Source organism: Balearica regulorum, chromosome 4 (assembly GCF_011004875.1).
Source record: "Balearica regulorum gibbericeps isolate bBalReg1 chromosome 4, bBalReg1.pri, whole genome shotgun sequence".
NCBI classification, from domain to species: domain Eukaryota; kingdom Metazoa; phylum Chordata; class Aves; order Gruiformes; family Gruidae; genus Balearica; species Balearica regulorum.
In genome coordinates, this window is record NC_046187.1 from 80,918,936 (window position 1) to 80,936,104 (window position 17,169).

Here is a 17,169-nt window from a genome sequence, read left to right on the forward strand (position 1 = left end):
CAGATCTTCCTAGATCTGATTGAAAAGACTTAAGAAGCTGCCTTGCCAAAGAGCCAAAAAAAATGTTTTGTCCAGGACTCATCACTCAGGGCTTTATCCTCGTATTTAGATGAGTCTCTGTGTGTTTCAGGATAATCAGGACCATCTAAGATAGGTGCTTTGAACATTGCTTGTTTCTCAGAATCTTGAAAAAACCCAAACCAGACCAATAAATGGAAACAAAGGCAGAATCTTGAAAGGAAACTTATCTCCAAAATGCTTGACAAGGCCCAGAGAGAGGGTGTGTGAAACAGCAGTTGAAGAACTCCCACAGAGAATGAAATAGAAGGGTTTAGTCTGAGGCCAGGCTATGAGGGTTAACGCTCTTTTCACCGTATAACTTTTTGTGGGTCAGTGTGGTCAAGGTAACTAAGTGTGGAGCAGAGACCCAAGCACCAGTGAGCTATGGGCCTTGTTTGCTATTTTGCTATCCTGGCTGAGCGAACAACCCAGCCTCGGCTGCAATTCTTGACATGTCAAATGGGGACGTTAGGCAGCGTGTTCCTCAGCGTACCAGTAGCTTGGAATGGCTCGAACCCCCTAGACAGCGGGATGGGAAAATGAGAGTAAAACCATTGAGAAATGTTGGAAATGGCTTATGCAAACCTTTTCATTTGCCTTACTGTGGTTTATGGGAGTGTGTGAGGGCCCGGTAGCGTGTCAGACCTTGGGCAGTGGTATCTCCAAGCTGAAGCAGCAGTCGTAAGCAAGCTCTAATTGTTTTTCTAGAATTATCCACGGATCAAACCCTGAAAAGCTTCACAGTCCAACACGCCTTCAACCTTTTGTGAGATCTAATCCACAACTTCTTTTTACTCTAAGTTGCCATAGGTGTGATAGTCGCAACTTCCTTGGGCAAGGTTGGAGGTGTAGGACAGCAGCTGGAGAGTTGCCCAAGTCGATTTGAAGAGAGGTGAGGGTTGGCGTGCCGTCACTTGCTGCTGGAGCTGCCTGCGGGCTTCAGTTATTGAGCTGGGAATATTCCCATGTTGGGAGCGATGATGTTGGGGGCTGGAGACCTCTTTGAGTTGAGCGCATTCAGATGGAGGAGGACATCGCCTTGGCTGCTACGCTGGCTGCTTGCTGCAGGCTCCAGTGCTTCGCTGTGCTTATCTTTAATGGAAGCACGGAGCCCAAGCAAGCATGGGCCGTGGTGTGCGCTGAAGTCAAAGCTTGAGACCGTCCCTTTACTTCCTCCCTCCCTTCTCCATCTACATCCCCTCTTCTTCTGATGTTGGTCTCTGGGAAAGCAAGCCTTTTGTTGGGATTTTTCCTTTTTAATAGTTTCAGTGAAAAAAACCCTTATTACCTCCGTCATGCCCTGTTTGTCAGAAAGCGTGTTGAAACAAACCTTCACTTAGAAAATAATTACTAGTCCCCGGTGCCTGAGAGAGTACTTAAAGCTGAGGCTTGGTCCTGCACGGTTGTGTGCACCTGAGTCATTCTGGGACGGGGAGGGTGAGAATTGGACCTTCTCACCTGTGACTGGTTTTGGTTGCGATTACCTTGCTGCTCCCTCTCTTACTCGGCAGGGTTTGGTTCGGTTGCAATTAGGCTAACGAGAGGTTAAACCAAAGTGTGGGAGTTTCCACTTGTGCTTTGAGTCATAATTAAGTCTCGTCAGGGAAAGAGATGCCTCTTCGATGTTATGTGCAAAGGCAGCGTTAAAAAAAAACCCCAACATCAGAGCGTGGTTTATAGTATTGCATATAGCAGGGGATTTCGTATGAAGGCGCTCAGCATTTAAAAAGGAATTTTAAATTGTTGGTAAAAGTTAATCAGAGAATATGCATCCAGTTGCTTAACAGTGAGCGGTGAACTAGTTATCTCGGCCCGGCTGGCGAAGTGCTTGGGACTGATTAAACAAAGACCCGAGCTGTGGAGTTGTCAGGGCCACGGTCTTTAATGTGTTTGAAATACTCTGTAGAACAGCCGTCCTCCTACTGCTTTTAGTCCGCTTATCTAATTTTCAGCTTCTCCACTCCGTGTAAATGTGATAAATAAACTTTGTAATCTCGTAACTGAGCTACTTTTGATGCCTGGCTGCAGATATCTTGTTCTTGAGGCTGGATCACACAGAAGTGTAAATCAACACTTTGCTCAATAAAGGACTTCTTAAAAAATGGCTTTTGGTCTTTTATTGTACAGCTGACCTGGAGGACTTGGTTGCCTGAGTCTTTTTATCAATGCTAATGTGATAAACTTCTTTTTACAGCTCTTAGGAAAGGAAAGTCTTGATCGTTCCTTTCTCCAAGTACTGTAGTGCGGGAGCTTTCCAAAGAACGCTTGAGGTTTAATAGGTTTTGTATAAAATGCTGAATTAACCAAGTTACTCTCTACAATGAACTCCATATAAATAATATATATAAATAATATAAATGATGCTGACCTCTTGCGGGTGAGGAAAAGGAGCAGGAGTGTGGGGATGAGAATAAATCACTGGGTGAAGGCAAAAGCAAAGGGAGAGTTGCGTGTTCCCCGTTGCACACTTGGTGCCAAAAATTTCTGTTTGAGCAAAACTGGTATTTGGGAATATCAGTATCGTGAACTGGACTTTAGCACCGGTGGGCTGAGGTGGAAGAGTCATTTTTAGGGAAGGAGGAGTGGAAGGTTGAAGCAAAGTCTGTGCAGGGTGTTGGGGACAGCAAACTTAGTGAATGCTGCATTTCTAAACTTTTTTTTTTTTTTTTTAAATGACCAGGAATTGAGTTTAAGAAAAATCACGTTCTTGGGCCCGGTTTCCTGTGCTGATGGTGAACGTTGTCAGACAAACCTCCGACAAATTGTTTTCTCTGATAACCAGTTAACACCGAGAAAGCAGATAGGCAAAAACTCTTATCATCTTGACAAGCGACGGGATTTTTGTTAAAACTCAAACCAGAAGCTGTGTCAGTGTGTTGAGTTTACACCTTGCAATAATAATCCGTGCTTTTATCTGATCGGAGGGGGATTTTATAACTTTCGAATGGGTCTTTGGCGGGGAGCCAGCCCTACTGTCATTTTTTATTAACTTTCTTTTTTTCTTCCCCTGTAGCCAGTCTGCTTTTTTTTTTTTTTTTGTAGTAATATTGTTTAAGGAATATGTATCCCATTCCTAGGGATATTGGGAAATGATATTTTAAAGTTCTGCGTCTCAGCCCATTAGAGGGGTCTATAAAACAATCGCAGAAGCAAATGTGCAGTAACTAATCAAAACCACCGAAGCTAACCACAGCAGTACTTCATTCCCTTTAAGTCATAGTACCTCTTTTTTTGCTGTGCCTTATCTACTGTCTCATCAGGAAAGAGCTAATTAGATTCTTCTAAAAAGTAAATATTGTCGGTTCATTGGTGGGTGGAGGTAACGGGAGGTAAGACACGCTCACGCATTGGCAAACAAATGCAAAAAAAACCAAGGCAAAGTTATAAAAACCCTGTTAAAAGCTACTTGAGTTGTAAAGGCGCTCATTCTCTGTGTAGGTGGTATAACAACTTTCCCTTATGGTGGGTAAGGCTTCTGGAGGCAGGTCCTGGAGGAGCCCATGACCTGCTCTGCTACTCCGTGTCATTCCCCAGCTTAGCTGCGCAGGTTGGGGTGGCGAGTTTGGGGCGGTGTTCGCTTGATCACAAGCAGCCAAGTTAATTTGACAAAGTCAAGTACGAAAAATTCAGCTACTCCTTGTCACTAGTGTTTTAAGCCAATACGTTTAATTCCTCGTGCAGAACGTTGGGTCTGCGCGCTTGGTCGGTTGAGTTTGCTTGGTTGAGTTGCGATGGGTGGTGGAGGTGGAGTCGCTGCTCCGAAGCTCGCAGCGTCCGTTTCAGGATGGACTCCTGTTGAGGACTTGTAGTTAGGACTCTTGTACGACAGGCTTGGAGGGAAAACGCCCAAAGCTGCGTCCCGCGAGGTTGAGCACTTGGTGGGGTGGCATACAGGTAAGATAAAAGAAGCGGATGGCTGGGCAGAGAAAACATGTAATAAAGGTAGAAGTGCTTTTTTCCCCATGTTTCTTTGATTCTCTGTTTCTCAAGGAACAACAGCAAAAGAGATCGAATCTTCTGGTTGCATTCAGCCAACAAAACCTACCAACTTTGCAGCCGTGGAGACGAAGGTCTCCTTGACTGCCCAGTGGCCAACCTTGGTCCGGTTACACCAGCAAACGTAGGTCACTGACCTAAACCTGAACCTGGAGGTGGGAAGCTGCCTTTGCTTCTTACATCAACTAGCCTGGAAATAGCGTTGCTGTCAGGGGGATTGGGGTTTCTGCCGTGTCAGAGCGGCGTAGGGTGTTCCTGTGCTGCAAGGAGGCTGCCAGACACGTGGCTGAAGAAAGTAGCTGTTCTTGGAGGGAGTTTTAGCTACGTGAACCAAACGCTTTGTGTGTTATTGCTAAATGTAACGTTAGCTACGAACAGACATTTGGTTTCTTCCCCTTTTTTTTTATTGTCACATTAAGCAGAGAGTCAAGAGATTGATAGCCTTGTATAATAGAGGCAATTTTACAGAATAATACAAAAATGCACTTGCTTTCATGTAAACCACACCAAAAGGTAAGGGGATTTTTTATTTGATTTTTGTCCCTCGAGGGCTTTTCGCCTCCCCCGTAGCCCCAGGTCCCTCTGTTTTCAGAAGGCACGCTGGAGTGTCGCCTGTGCTTTGATGTGGTTTCTAAAGTGTGCCTCTTCACTGGGCTCCCTACAGATGCCTTTATGTGAAACAGAACATTAAAATCCAAATGTGCCTGCTCTGCAGGTCATTTTTCATCCTTTATGCGCAACGTCAAATACATTGCAGAGTTGTTCTGCTGCACCCCCGGCCTGGGAAGGTGCGGGTAACGAGATGGGGGTAGGAGCGGGGAGTTCCTTGGCGGTTAAGCCCAAATTTCTCCTTAGTTGCTTCCTCTGGGCCTCTCCCCAGCTCGCTCTTTCTCTCACGGTGAAACTGAAACCTCGGTGACTTCACCCAAGCCTGCCGAAGTTAAAGAAAATTTGATATTTCTCACTTATAGGTCACTTCAGTCCAGATTGTTTCCTGCCAAGAGTGGGGGCGGGGGAAGTGCCCTCCTGTTAATGGAAAAGCAATTACTGTTTTTTCTGGCGTGAGCGTTGTGTCGTTCCAGCGTAACACCTAGGTTATGGGCCCTGCTCGTATCGCACCGACTCCTCGGGCTCCCAGCCGGCTATGGATGGGCTGTGCCCGTCGGACGACGGAGCGGCGGCTGTGCGAGGCGGCGGTTACGTGCTGTGATGTGCCACCGGTGTGCTGGAAGGGGATGAACATCGACTGGGTTACTTTGGGGCCGTTTGTCAGTCTTTAAGGTTGAAATCCCTGGAAAATCTCTTCTAATTTAGAACTTCCCCCCTAACCCCCAAATTCCTAAAGGTAAAAATTGCTCCTGGTGGGCCGAAAAGCTTTTGTGCCATTGGGAGCATCTCTCTGGCTGCTTTTTGTGGATGTCTGGGAGGTGGGACATACTTTTTTTTTTTCCTCTTCCTTTTTTTTTTCTTTTTCCCAGTATGTCCCTGGACTTCAATGCAGGTCAAAATTCTTCTTGTGATAAACTATAGATTATTTGCCTTAGAAGTATGCAAAATGCAAAAACGCGGTGTTTGAATTTGGATGTTGAGCTCCTTGGCCTGGAGCGATGGCCTTTTCTAGGAGGACAGATTTTCTTGACTTTGGGGTTTTCTCAATACCAGTATTTCTCAGGTCTTATCGGTATTTGATTTGAATCTTACCAATATTGACATCTGGTCAATAGATACCATGTACTACTGTGCTCCTCTTGTGGGCATAGCCGAAGCTGAAGGAAGACATTACTACCTCTTGTTTGAAAAGAGATGGGGGACCAAGATAAAGTGTCTTCTGAGAACAAGGCCACAAGGTCCTCTGTGGAGACGAATTCTGCGTTCAGCCTAAAACGTTGAATGTTACATGCTTGGGGCTTCGGCAATGAAGTTCAGAGCTAGCAGCGGCATCCTTCAGCTTTTTAGCCCGGATTTTTCCTCTCCCATGACCACTTTTTCTGCTGTGATCTTGCTACACCCTATTTAATGATCCGTTTCAAACACAATGTTTTATCCAAAACTTCGCATTTTCCCATTCTTTGATTTCTTCCCTTTCCAGAGGAAGAAAGATTACATAAATTTGAGAGATTTTAATGAGTACACTGGGCTTGCTTTTGGTGTAAATTACAGTGGATTCAGTGTTATAACTTCATTGCGCTTCAGTTGAGTAACTTATGTCATAAATGGGCGTATCTGAGAGTGGAATCGAGCCTCGAATTTCTTTGTTGTGTGGGCTTCAGAAGGACCAAACGCTCACTCCCCTTTTTTGAAGTCCTAATTCTCTTTATATGATGTTGCAATGTCTTTCTATAGAGTTGTGCCTCTGAAGTTCGAGATTTCTAATGCAAAAAATACCACTTTTTCCCCCAATTGCTTCAAGTATTGACGTTACTAGCAAAATTTGTCTTCAGCAGTGTCCGCACAGACCTTTTCCTGTGGCTTTGCTGCACAAATCGCTATTGTTGAGACTCATCCCTTAAGAGACCTTTTTAATAAGCTTGGTTGGTAGTCCCCTTGCTCAGCTGTTACTTCTCTTGTAAGAGCACTTGTAGGCAATGTCAACGATACTACTGCTTTCCAACCACTAGAGGTCAAGATTGTGCTGTGGCACGGCACAGCGCTGCGCCTCGCGTAAGGCTGCGCTCCAGTTCCTCGTGCAACCGCATCCAGTGTTGGCTATATATATTTAACTTAATTATCAATTGCCACGTTTGGCAATTAAGGCAAAACCGATTTGTACTTGCACGGTGTAAAGGGCACTTTGCCTTGCACAACGGTAGAGCCCGCTGGATTTTGCAAGGTTTGGGATATCCGTGCCGTGCTCGGGTTTTAGTACTCTTCAGATCTAGAAACTACCCAAGTGATGGATCTCTGATGAGGTCTTTCTTCCCAAGGAGGGATTCGAAAGGGAGTTGAGCTGAGAGAGGCTGTCAAAATAAAACTTGCTCATAAATTATTTTTGTGTGGTACTAGTACTTTTAAGTGCTTAAACGGAAATAATTGTGAAGGTTTGCACTCTAGACAGAGCTTTCTGCAGTTCAGGTAGCAAAAGTAATTAGGTTGGTTTTTGTTTTTTGGTTTTTTTAATAGGTTCCACTTGTTTTACATCTCCATAGCTTTCCTCGCACAGTTGGTTTCACTGACAGCAGTATCTACAATGCGGTTTTTAGTATTCCTTCCTCCTTGTAAAGCCAGGCTGTCATGTTGGCGTGGGGCAGGGGATGGTCCCTCTCGCCACCTTGTTTGTCTCCTGGTGTAGGGGAGCAGTAAAATACTCGGGGGCAGGTTTGATTTGGATTGTACAGGTAATTGCTAGAAATAGAGTATATATTAATAACGGAAATATATAAAAACTTCATTACTTCTTAAAAAGAAACCTACCGTCTAAAATAACACTTTCAGAAAGACATCTGGATGGTTTCCATACACCTTTTTTTCTTATATATAAAAAATTGATAGAAAAATGAGGCGGGGGGAATCTTATAAATCCGTGTGTATGTATTCATACAAATTTCAGGTTTTCAGTGCGTGTAGTTTCTGGTTACACCAGAGCACAAGCCCACATGTGCAGAAGCACTGCATCCGTTAGCTTGGCTTTTCCCCCTTGTTTTGGCCATGACTTGGCACTTGTGGTGAGAACAGCGTCTCTGTGCCCTTTAGTTTGAAGTTCTTGGTCAACTCTCTTGAGCAATTGGGGCTAAACCATTTTTCCTGTCAGATATTGTGCTCGGTAACAATGAGGAAACCAAGTGAGTTTGCGCAGCGCAGCGCATGCATTTAACCTCCGCTGCGAACAACCTCCAAAGCCCCAGGAATATGTGCAAGGTTACGAGGGAGCTCCGCCGAGTCCGTGTGTTTCGCTCCGTCAATCGTGGTGCTTCTCCCGGCAAGCCGATTTTGGTTCAATACCTTTTACAGCTCGTTCTGTACATCGGCAACGTACAATTAAGCTCTCCTGGGGTACCACAAAAATGCTTTCAGGAACCTCTGGGGTCCAGATGTGGAATGTTTTGTGCTGACATGGGTTGAAAAGAGGAACAAATCCAACGGTTAAGTACGTCCTTCAATTCAGCCTGTGACAGTCACCACATGGCCTGTGGGCTAATATTTCTGCATCTGTGCTGTAAATAGATCAATATGGCATTATGATGGGTTTGGCATTTTGATTTGTGAAGAGTCAGAATATTGTTTGGATTGTTGCATAATCCCTGGAATGGTTTTGAAATGAATCTTCTGTTCCTTTGGAATATCTGGGTTAGGAAAACCATAACATTTCTAAGTTCCATTAAGCGTGCATTTTATTTTGTCTCGTTTGTCATATTTCGTGACTGATTGCATCTTTTGGCTGAAAAAAAAATTAAAAATCTGAGGATGCTATCGTGAAAGGTGAAATCTGCTTTTTTTTTTTTTTTTTTTCTAGGCACAGCAGCAAAGAAACCTGGACAATATTGTATCACAGCATCCCAGGATAAGCGGGGGGAAGAAGTCCAAGAAAGAAGTCTGCGCAAGCTCAGATCTGGAGGTAAAAAACACTAGCCCCATGTCTGAGCAAGATTCGGGTATCCTGGATGTTGAAGATGAGGATGAGGATGAAGAGGTAACTGTATAACATCAAATCCAGGAGACTGGACAGTTTGGGGGTGATCGGTAGTGTCTCAAAGGGGGTTTGCACCTTGCTCAGTCTTTCCCGTTGCCATGCAGTGTGTCAGAAAGATGCAGGATAGGCTGTAGAACACGGGGTGCGTTGCAGTGTCGGGTTATTTTGCACTCTTGTCCCTGTTCTCGTTCGCGGGCTCAGCAGAGGGGACGAGTGTCGTATGAGAACCGAACAGCCCGTGTCTTCTGTCCCCCAGGTCAAGAGCTGCACTTCTGAGCTTACTTGGGAAGGCAGTTTGGGATCTATCCTTCATTTAAAAAAGATAAATCGCTGCATAGCACACGAGATACTTGGCCTTTTCTGTGGGACGTGTGTCTTGGTGGCAGACATGCGCTTTGTGTTGAAAAGGGTAGCACCGGGACATATTTTTTTAATCCAATTTTAATTCCTTGATATGCTCCCTTCTTTTTGTCTCCTTTTCTGCTCCTGCTTCCGCAGACCAGCATTCTGTTGTTTTTGTTAGCTGCGAAGCATAACCTCACTGATAGTGTTGGTTCTTCTTTCCTCCCTGCACTAGACGATAGTGCATGGAGTGGGATCTCTTGGATTTGTGCTGCTTAAAACGCCAGAGAACCCTGTCCCTCTGTGTTTCAGGAAAGGCAGCTCGGAGACACCTATTTGGAGTAGAGGTGATGAGCTGTTGAGCTTTCTGATGTGTTCGTCACTTCTCGTGATGCAGTCTCACATTGGACCTTTTGGCAAATTTTATCTGCCGCGCTGGCTGGCTGCTTTTTCTCTTACTGCTGAAGAGAATTCTCTTTTGCCAAGAGAATGATATTTTCAGCTACAACCCGTAACCGAATTGGGTACTGTTTGTTGCCCAAACTTGCCAGTCCGTGACCAGCCAGAGAAGAGGATTAAGAACAAGTTCCTGAAGTTTAAAATAGTGTGTGTTGCTCAAGTGGTTCTGTGCCCGTATTCTGCCTTCCCCCTGCCCCCCAGTTCAATTCTCTTCTCTCCATCTCTGCTGCACTTCTGAAGCGGGTCAAGATCACCGCTCGCTTCACAGGGACCAAACCGTAGGGCACGACACAGAGTCCCCCCCACGGCACTGAACCATCTGGGTGGGCTATTTAGTCCTGCATCAAAATGGAAGTAGAGCAGAAGTTAAACGAAAGAAAAATGAGTGGGAGGGGCACGCTTTTTGAAAACAAACATTGATTTGCATAGATCTATTTTGGTATTTCCCTGTTAAAAAAATAAAAATCTGATCCTTCAATAGTTCTCGTTGCAGCTCATTCTCCAAATCTCTCACTTGCTGCGGGGTGAATTCTTGCAAAACCAGGAGGCAGCGTGAGCGGTGGCGCTACGTGCGCCGTATGCAAAGCTTGAGTCAATTGGAATTAGAAACCGGAATTGAATTTCAATTAGAATTAGAAGGTATAAGGAAAAGTCGAAGGAGAAACACGGAGGAGGGAAGAATGTGAAGGCGGCGGTTTGCGTAGCGCGGTTGAGGCGATCCCGCACGGCGCTGCTGGGGGTTCAGCGGCTCCGGGCAGGTCTCGGGGTGTGACGGGCGGCGGTGGCGGCCGCTGTCCGTGGTGATGAAACGGGGCGCGGCGGAGCGGCACGGCGGGAACCCCTGGGGAGCCCTGCGGCGTGCACCCCGCTGCGTGGTTGTCCCAGGACTGGCCTGGGGGGGGGGGGAAAGGGAAAGGGGAGGGTTTTGGTTCCTGGTCAGCTTAGGTCTTCCCCATGGTGCTGCCTCCCGGGGGGGGGGGGGGGGGGGGGTGTGTTTTTGTTTTTTTTGGAAAGAAAATTTATTTATTAGTGCAGATGGTTCTCCCGTCAGGAAACAGAGCCATTATGTTTTTGGGCCCCTCGCTACAAGAAGGACATTGATGTGCTGGAGTGTGTCCAGAGAAGGGCAACAGAACTGGTGAAGGGTCTGGAGCACAAGTCTGATGAGGAGCAGCTGAGGGACCTGGGGTTGTTTAGCCTGGAGAAGGCTGAGGACAGACCTGATGGCTCTCTACAACTCCCTGAAAGGAGGGTGTACCCAGGTGGGGGTCAGTCTCTTCTCCCAAGTAACAAGTGACAGGACAAGAGGAAACAGCCTCCAGTTGTGGCAGGGGAGGTTTAGATTGGGTATCAGGGAAAATTTCTTCACCCAAAGGGTTGTCAGTCCCTGGAACAGGCTGCCCAGGGAAGTGGTTGAGTCCCCATCCCTGGGGGGATTTAAAAGGCATGTAGGTGTGGTGCTCAGGGACATGGGTTAGTGGTGGCCTTGGCAGTGTGAGGTTAATGGTTGGACTCAGTGACCTTAAAGGCCTTTTCCAACCAAAACGATTCTGTGATTCTAAATCTGAAGGGGTGTCTTGTTTGTGTAGTGGTGTGGAGCCTCCACCCAGTTGCTCCCTTGTCCCCCAGAAGAACTGGGGAGACATTGTGAAGGGCAAAAGTGAAAAAACTCATGGGTTGAGGTAAAGACACTTTAATAAGGAAAGGGGAAAAAACCCAACCCACCAAGGTTGCAAAGGCAGTCACCCACCACCTCCCACCAGCAGACCGATGCCCAGCCACCATCCAAGCAATGGCTACTTTTGAAAAAGCTACACCCCCACTTTCATTGCTGAGCTTGGTGTTACACGGAATGGAATATCCCTTTGGTCAGTTTGGGTCAGATGTCCCAGCGGTGTCCCCTCCCAACCTCTTGCTCAGCCCCAGCCAACTTGCTGGGGGAGTGTAGAGTGAGAAGCAGAGACAGGTTTTGCTGCTGTGTAAGCACTGTTTGGCAATAGCTAAAGGTCTGTTATCAGCACTGTTGTGGTCACACATCTAAACCACTGCACCATATGGGCTGCAGTAAAGACAGTGAACTGCATCCCAGCCAAAACCAGTACAGTAGGTAAAATGATAATGGGAGGTTCTTTGGTGAGGGTTCTCTAAAGTTACAGGCCAACTGCAAAATTGTTTTTCATGGTTGATGGATTCATTCCTGGCTTTTAATCTTCTGGTCTGACTCTTTCTGCTTATGATTATCTTGTCTGTGCAGGAATTTCCAACCAAAATGATTCTATGGTTGAGTCCCCATCCCTGGAGGTATTTAAAAGACGTGTAGATGTGGTGCTCGGGGACATGGTTTAGTGGTGGCCTTGGCAGTGCTAGGTTAATGGTGGACTTGATAATCTTAAAGGTCTTTTCCAACCAAAACAATTCTGTGATTCTACTATTAACACAGAATTTGAGTCTCTAAAGTTAATCCTAATTGCTTGAAATTGTTAGCGTTAAGTGTCCTGAGTGCAAGTGAACCACATCTCGTTTCCTGCACTGTCTCCTTGTTTGGAGCAATGGAGAAGGCTTTCTGGGCTTAGAGGGACAGTATTGCAACAAGTGAGCACATGTCATTTGCTGTGCCCCTCACCAAGATTGCTGAGGTTTACACTTCTCAAGGAAACGTGGAATACTGCTAACAAGAAAACCTGGAAAAAGAAAAAACAGAAAAAAAGAAAGCTCTTGTTAGAATGAAGTCAGTAGACAGGTAAAGAAATGATCCTGAAACATCCAAAGAGTGCACTGGTGGTAGCTCCTGCTCTTGACTTGTCACAGCCATAAAGCCAACCAGTAACTGCAGGTTTCGATTTAAAAGACAGCCAGTGATGACTGGTTGAATATGGAAGTAAAGAATGAAGGGCGCCTTGCACCCAGTCCTACTCGGAATTGAAAACAGGATGGTCCTACGTATTTCTGATTAAGTATAGGCAGGAGAGCTCCTGATCTCGGTGCACAGGCTAGAAAAAGTGGGGTAAATACATATATTTTTTTTCCTCTAGGAAATATTTGAGGCCTTTCAGCAGGCTGCATTATGGAGCTCACCTTGGCTGGATGAACTCTTCTGGAGATCCTATGATTCTTCACCCATACGGAGCAATCCCTTCATCCCTGCAGTAGAATTTACAGGAAAAGCTTTGAAAGGGAAGAAAGAGCACAAGAGTTTTGCTTATACTGTTGCATGTATTCCAACGTAGAACATTCTGTCCCTTGGAGTAGAAGAGAGCTCTGCCAGCTGCCTTCAAGAAGACAAATACGAGACGTGGTTCTCCATTCCATTAGCGTTCTCCAGTTTGGAGACATTGTGGTCTAGACTTGTCCCACTTAAGTGCAGATGCCTCACTGAGGTGGAAGCTCCCACTAGATTCAGAGTGAGGGAGTGGGGCCAGCTGTAAAGTGAGCGGGCAGAAGGCTCAAATCCAGTTTTTACGAATGTCAAGTTGCGGAAGGAGAATTTGCTTTTCACAGTGAGTAGCTCCACAGTCTGTTCAGTTTGTGCCAGCTGTTCCCTTTGTAGTAGTAAAAAGCATCGAGAAAACTACAAAGCCCATCCAGATTCTTCTCATTTTCGGTGACTTTTCTTTTGCGATCTTGTTGAATGCAGCAGGACAAACTCGCCTGCGTTGTGCCTTATTTCTTTTTGTCCTCCAAAAAGACTAGTCAGGTGTCTGTGAAGCCGTTGGGTCAAATTGGACTCCCTGGTGCTTCTTTGTGGAAGAAGGGGAAATTTTAAGGAGGGACATCATGCTTCAAAATAACAGCCACTCAACTGTCTCTGAAGAACAAATCAACAATGTCCAGACACTTTTTTATTTGGAGAAGGAGTTTGGCACTCAGGATATCAGCAGGGGTGTGGTGTAGCCAAAATTCATCATGCTTCTGGCGTTCTTTCCGGTTGACCTGTCTGTAGGAGTAAGTTGTAGTTCTCTAAGTGAACGTAATAGATTTCTTACACAGTTTTTGGAGCTAGAGCAGGGGCCTCAGAAAGCTCTCTTGACTTTCCCTGATAAAAGGCTCTGTTAGGTGCCATCAGCCTCCACCTTTTGTTTGCTTCCACTTGTAATTATGTAAAAAACAACTTGGACACTGAGAAAAATCTCTCTATTTCCAGACAGAGCTGTCTGCCTGTTGTCTGTACCATGAGCCAGAGTGAGATCAGGTAGTCTGCAGGACCACGTGGCCACTTCCAATATCACAGTATCCTGAGCATCCTCTTGACTGTGCAATTGCGTTCAGGTTTTTTCCCCTAAGGTTAAGCCATGGGACACACTGGGGCAGTCAAAGGACACCAAGACCACACAAGATGTAGCAAATCTACAGCACAGTTTGTTCTGTACCTCCATTCATGTGGGTAAAGTGCTTCCTGGCTGCTGGTACCCAAAGAAATATGTGATTTGTTGAATCACAGAATCGCAGAATGGTTTGGATTGGAAGGGACTTTTAAAGGCCATCCAGTCCAACCCCCTGCCACGGGCAGGGACATCTTCAACTAGATCAGGTCACTCAGAGCCCCGTCCAGCCTGACCTTCCATGTTTCCAGGGGTGGGACATCTACCACCTCTCTGGGCAACCTATGCCAGCGTTTCACCACCCTCAACGTAAAAAAATTCTTCCTAATATCTAGTCTGAATCTCCCCTCTTTTAGTTTAAAACCGTTGTCCCTTGTCCTATCGCTACAGACTCTCCTAAAAAATCTGTCCCCATCTTTCTTACAAGCCCCCTTTAAGTATTGAATGGCTGCCATAGGGTGTCCCTGGAGCCTTCTCTTCTCCAGGCTGAACCACCCCAACTCTCTCAGCCTGTCTCCATAGCGGAGGTGCTCCAGCCCTTGGACCATTTCCATGGCCTCTTCTGGACCAGCTCCAAAAGCTCCATGTCTTTCCTGTGCTGAGGACGCTGGAGCTGGATGCAGTGCAGAACCAACGCTACTTTCAGCAGTTGAGTTTTACTCCGTAAGGTGGACGGATGCTTTCTGCAATGCGTCCATCACGTGAAGAGACCCAGCCTGCTCAAGGTCCTCCACTGGACTTGAGCTTGTGTTCCTCTGCACCAAGGCATCCGTGTACGTTGATCACTGGGCCCCGTGAGATGGTTCATAAAACACCTCTCTTGAATTCCTGGTGTTTTAAGTCTTGGAGTTTTTCCCTCGCTGAAAGAGGGGCGAGTGTATCTCTGCTTGTGTCATGTCATTACATCAAAACCTGACAAGGATCAGAGATTCAAGCCTTGTATCGCAAATTTGTCTGAAGCCAGATCGGAGCATCTCTCAACCCTGGGTCAGCCCGGTTGAACATTTCCCTTGAAAACTTGGCTTCCACGGGTTAAATGTGCTACAGTCAGTGTTTAACCTGACCAAAAATGTTCTTGCAAAAAGAGGGGGTTTGGCTGTTTACGGAGACTGACAGGTCTGCCTCTGCTCCCAGCACCAGGAACGTGCTGGTTGCAGGGTTTGGGAGTGAGGTTTGTGAAGCTGATGTTTTGTGGACTGGGAAAATTTTGGACAAGATGAATAAATTCTTTGTTCTGCAAATCAAAAGAAGAAAAAAAGATTAGGCTGAAGGGGAGATGTCAGGGGAGTAATCCGTCTTGTTGTTGAGGCAGCTCTAGTTCTCATTTCATCGTCAAGTTTCAAAAATCGAAGATTTATTTATTTTTTGAACACTGGTAGTGCAGCTTTGGCTAAGAAAATCAAGTCACTGCTAAAGGGGATGTGCTAAGCCTGAAGTTTTAGATATATCAAAATATTAGATAAATATCTAAATATGTAAATATTAGATATGTTTAAACTGTGCAACGTGTTAAACTAGCCACAGAGATCATTTCAGATATTCTGTATGTTCAGAGGCCTACACTGGTTAGTCTGGAAAGATTTCAAACGATAGGATTATTATTTCTTCTGTTGTAGGGCTATGGCTATGTGTGGAAGAGGTGGTCTCTTCCTTCAAATACGTTGTAGGTTTATGCCCTATGTAAAATCCTAGCACATTTTTTGGGTGCGTGTCTTTCTGTTTGCAGAAACCTTTCTTGTGGTCCAGGTCTTGCGCTTCCACGTCTGATAGTGTTCTACCTAGATCAGTAATTTTAAAGCTTTTAATGTCTCGGAGATGTTAACTCTGCAGAATAGTCCAGCGTATTTTTTTGTGAGTGTGTGTGTGGGCTTAAAAGTTTTCACAGAAGATCAGAGACTGAAAATGTTGCAGTCTGCTTTGAAAGAATTTCTCTGGGGGAGTAAACTCCATTTTTGGCAATATCCTGATTTCACAAATCTTTATCAGAAATATTTCTCTGTGGACCATGTTCAACTAGCGCCCCAAATCCAAGAGGAGCGAAACCGTTTGATCCTGAATTCAAATTCGTAGGAAAACATTGCCTGGCTTTGATGATGATGCGAAGGGATGACAGATTTCTCCTCCCTTCGAAAAACACAGGGGTGGACTCGGGTCCATCCAGTCCAGCTTCCCCACGCTGATGGTGGTCGCGGGAGGATGGCTGGGTCGAGCGAGTACCGATACTTCCCTGTCTGCTTTAGTGATCTCCAGCGGTTTTGCAATCGGGGATTTCTGAGCCAGAAGCGCTTTACTGTTTTACAAACCAGAGACCAATTGCACTTAATGCTGGAGGAATACAACGAGGCAAAACCTGGATCCACAAGCTAGCTGAAATCTGGAGTCGGGAGCTATTCAGGGAGCGTTAGAAGGCCCGGGAGACTGCAAATGGAAAATAAGTGACCAGGAAGACATGATAAAATTGGCATTAACACAATAAAATTGCTGCCTAGTGTTTGCAGTTGTCAAATAAAGACTTATAAATGGTAAAAGCAAGAGATGTTAGTGAGACCAGAGAGCATTTCACGGCTCCTCGCCCTCGGTTCAGCTCTAACGCTTCTGCTGGGGCACGTCGAACAGCCGGGTTCTGCGAGGAGAGGGTCACACGGGCGATGCCAGCGCTCGGAAACCTTCCTCCGTCCTGGGGAGCCAACCGTGCCCGTCCGTAAGAGCTGCTCAGATGGCACCACGGAGCGCTTGGTGCAAGGGAGGGACGGAAAGCCCAGCGAGACGGATGAGGAGCCCCGTGCCGTACGCCGATAAAACTTTTTGCTGCCTTGTTCCCGATGAGCTGCCCAGCTGCTTCCCCTGCCCTGCACCACCGGGCTGGGGCTGTCAGGTTTTTTGGGGTGTCGGAGCGATGCTGGATGTGCAGGATGAGATGCTCCCACCCCGTGTGGTGCTGCGCTCTCTGTCCCCGTAGCTTCTTTCATTGTTTCAGCTCTTAGCGAGAACCAGTGTCACATTGAGGACTGCGTTTTTTTGCGTGGAGAGCTCCAGTTCCGCATTACACAGGAGGCTGTTTCACAAAATCCCCTGTTTTCCATTTCCAGCCCATAACTTCTGCACTCCCCTGCTTGGAACCGTTGCTTTAGATGAGGAGGACCGCTCGCCCCAGGCGCTTTGGGAAGCGTTGGTTGAGGCTTGCATACCCTCATCCAGCTAGAAACTTCGCTTTTCTTCATCCTACCTCCTTTTTAGCAGAAATGCCTCTTAAGCTTAATTAAAAATATATAAAATAAACATGTTTCCCAGGCCTGTCCATTGATCCCTTTCATCTTTCTCCCCTTTTTTCCACCACATGTCAACAGAACACTCCCCTCCTCTCTG

General features: G+C 46.1%; 1 protein-coding gene across 5 annotated transcripts in view; it reads left to right on the plus strand.

The window, feature by feature from the left end:
• The window catches only part of EXOC6B (exocyst complex component 6B), a 307,042-nt gene that overhangs the window by 134,664 nt on the left and 155,209 nt on the right, over window positions 1-17,169 (plus strand). For 2 of the 5 annotated variants that reach the window (XM_075752860.1, XM_075752861.1), the window contains one exon: window positions 8,507-8,683. The exons of 1 other annotated variant lie outside the window; for it this stretch is intronic. In XM_075752860.1, the coding sequence (XP_075608975.1) occupies window positions 8,507-8,683 (177 nt within the window). The remainder of the gene's footprint in view (window positions 1-8,506; window positions 8,684-17,169) is intronic. 2 more of the 5 variants (XM_075752862.1, XM_075752863.1) reach the window with 1 other exon arrangement.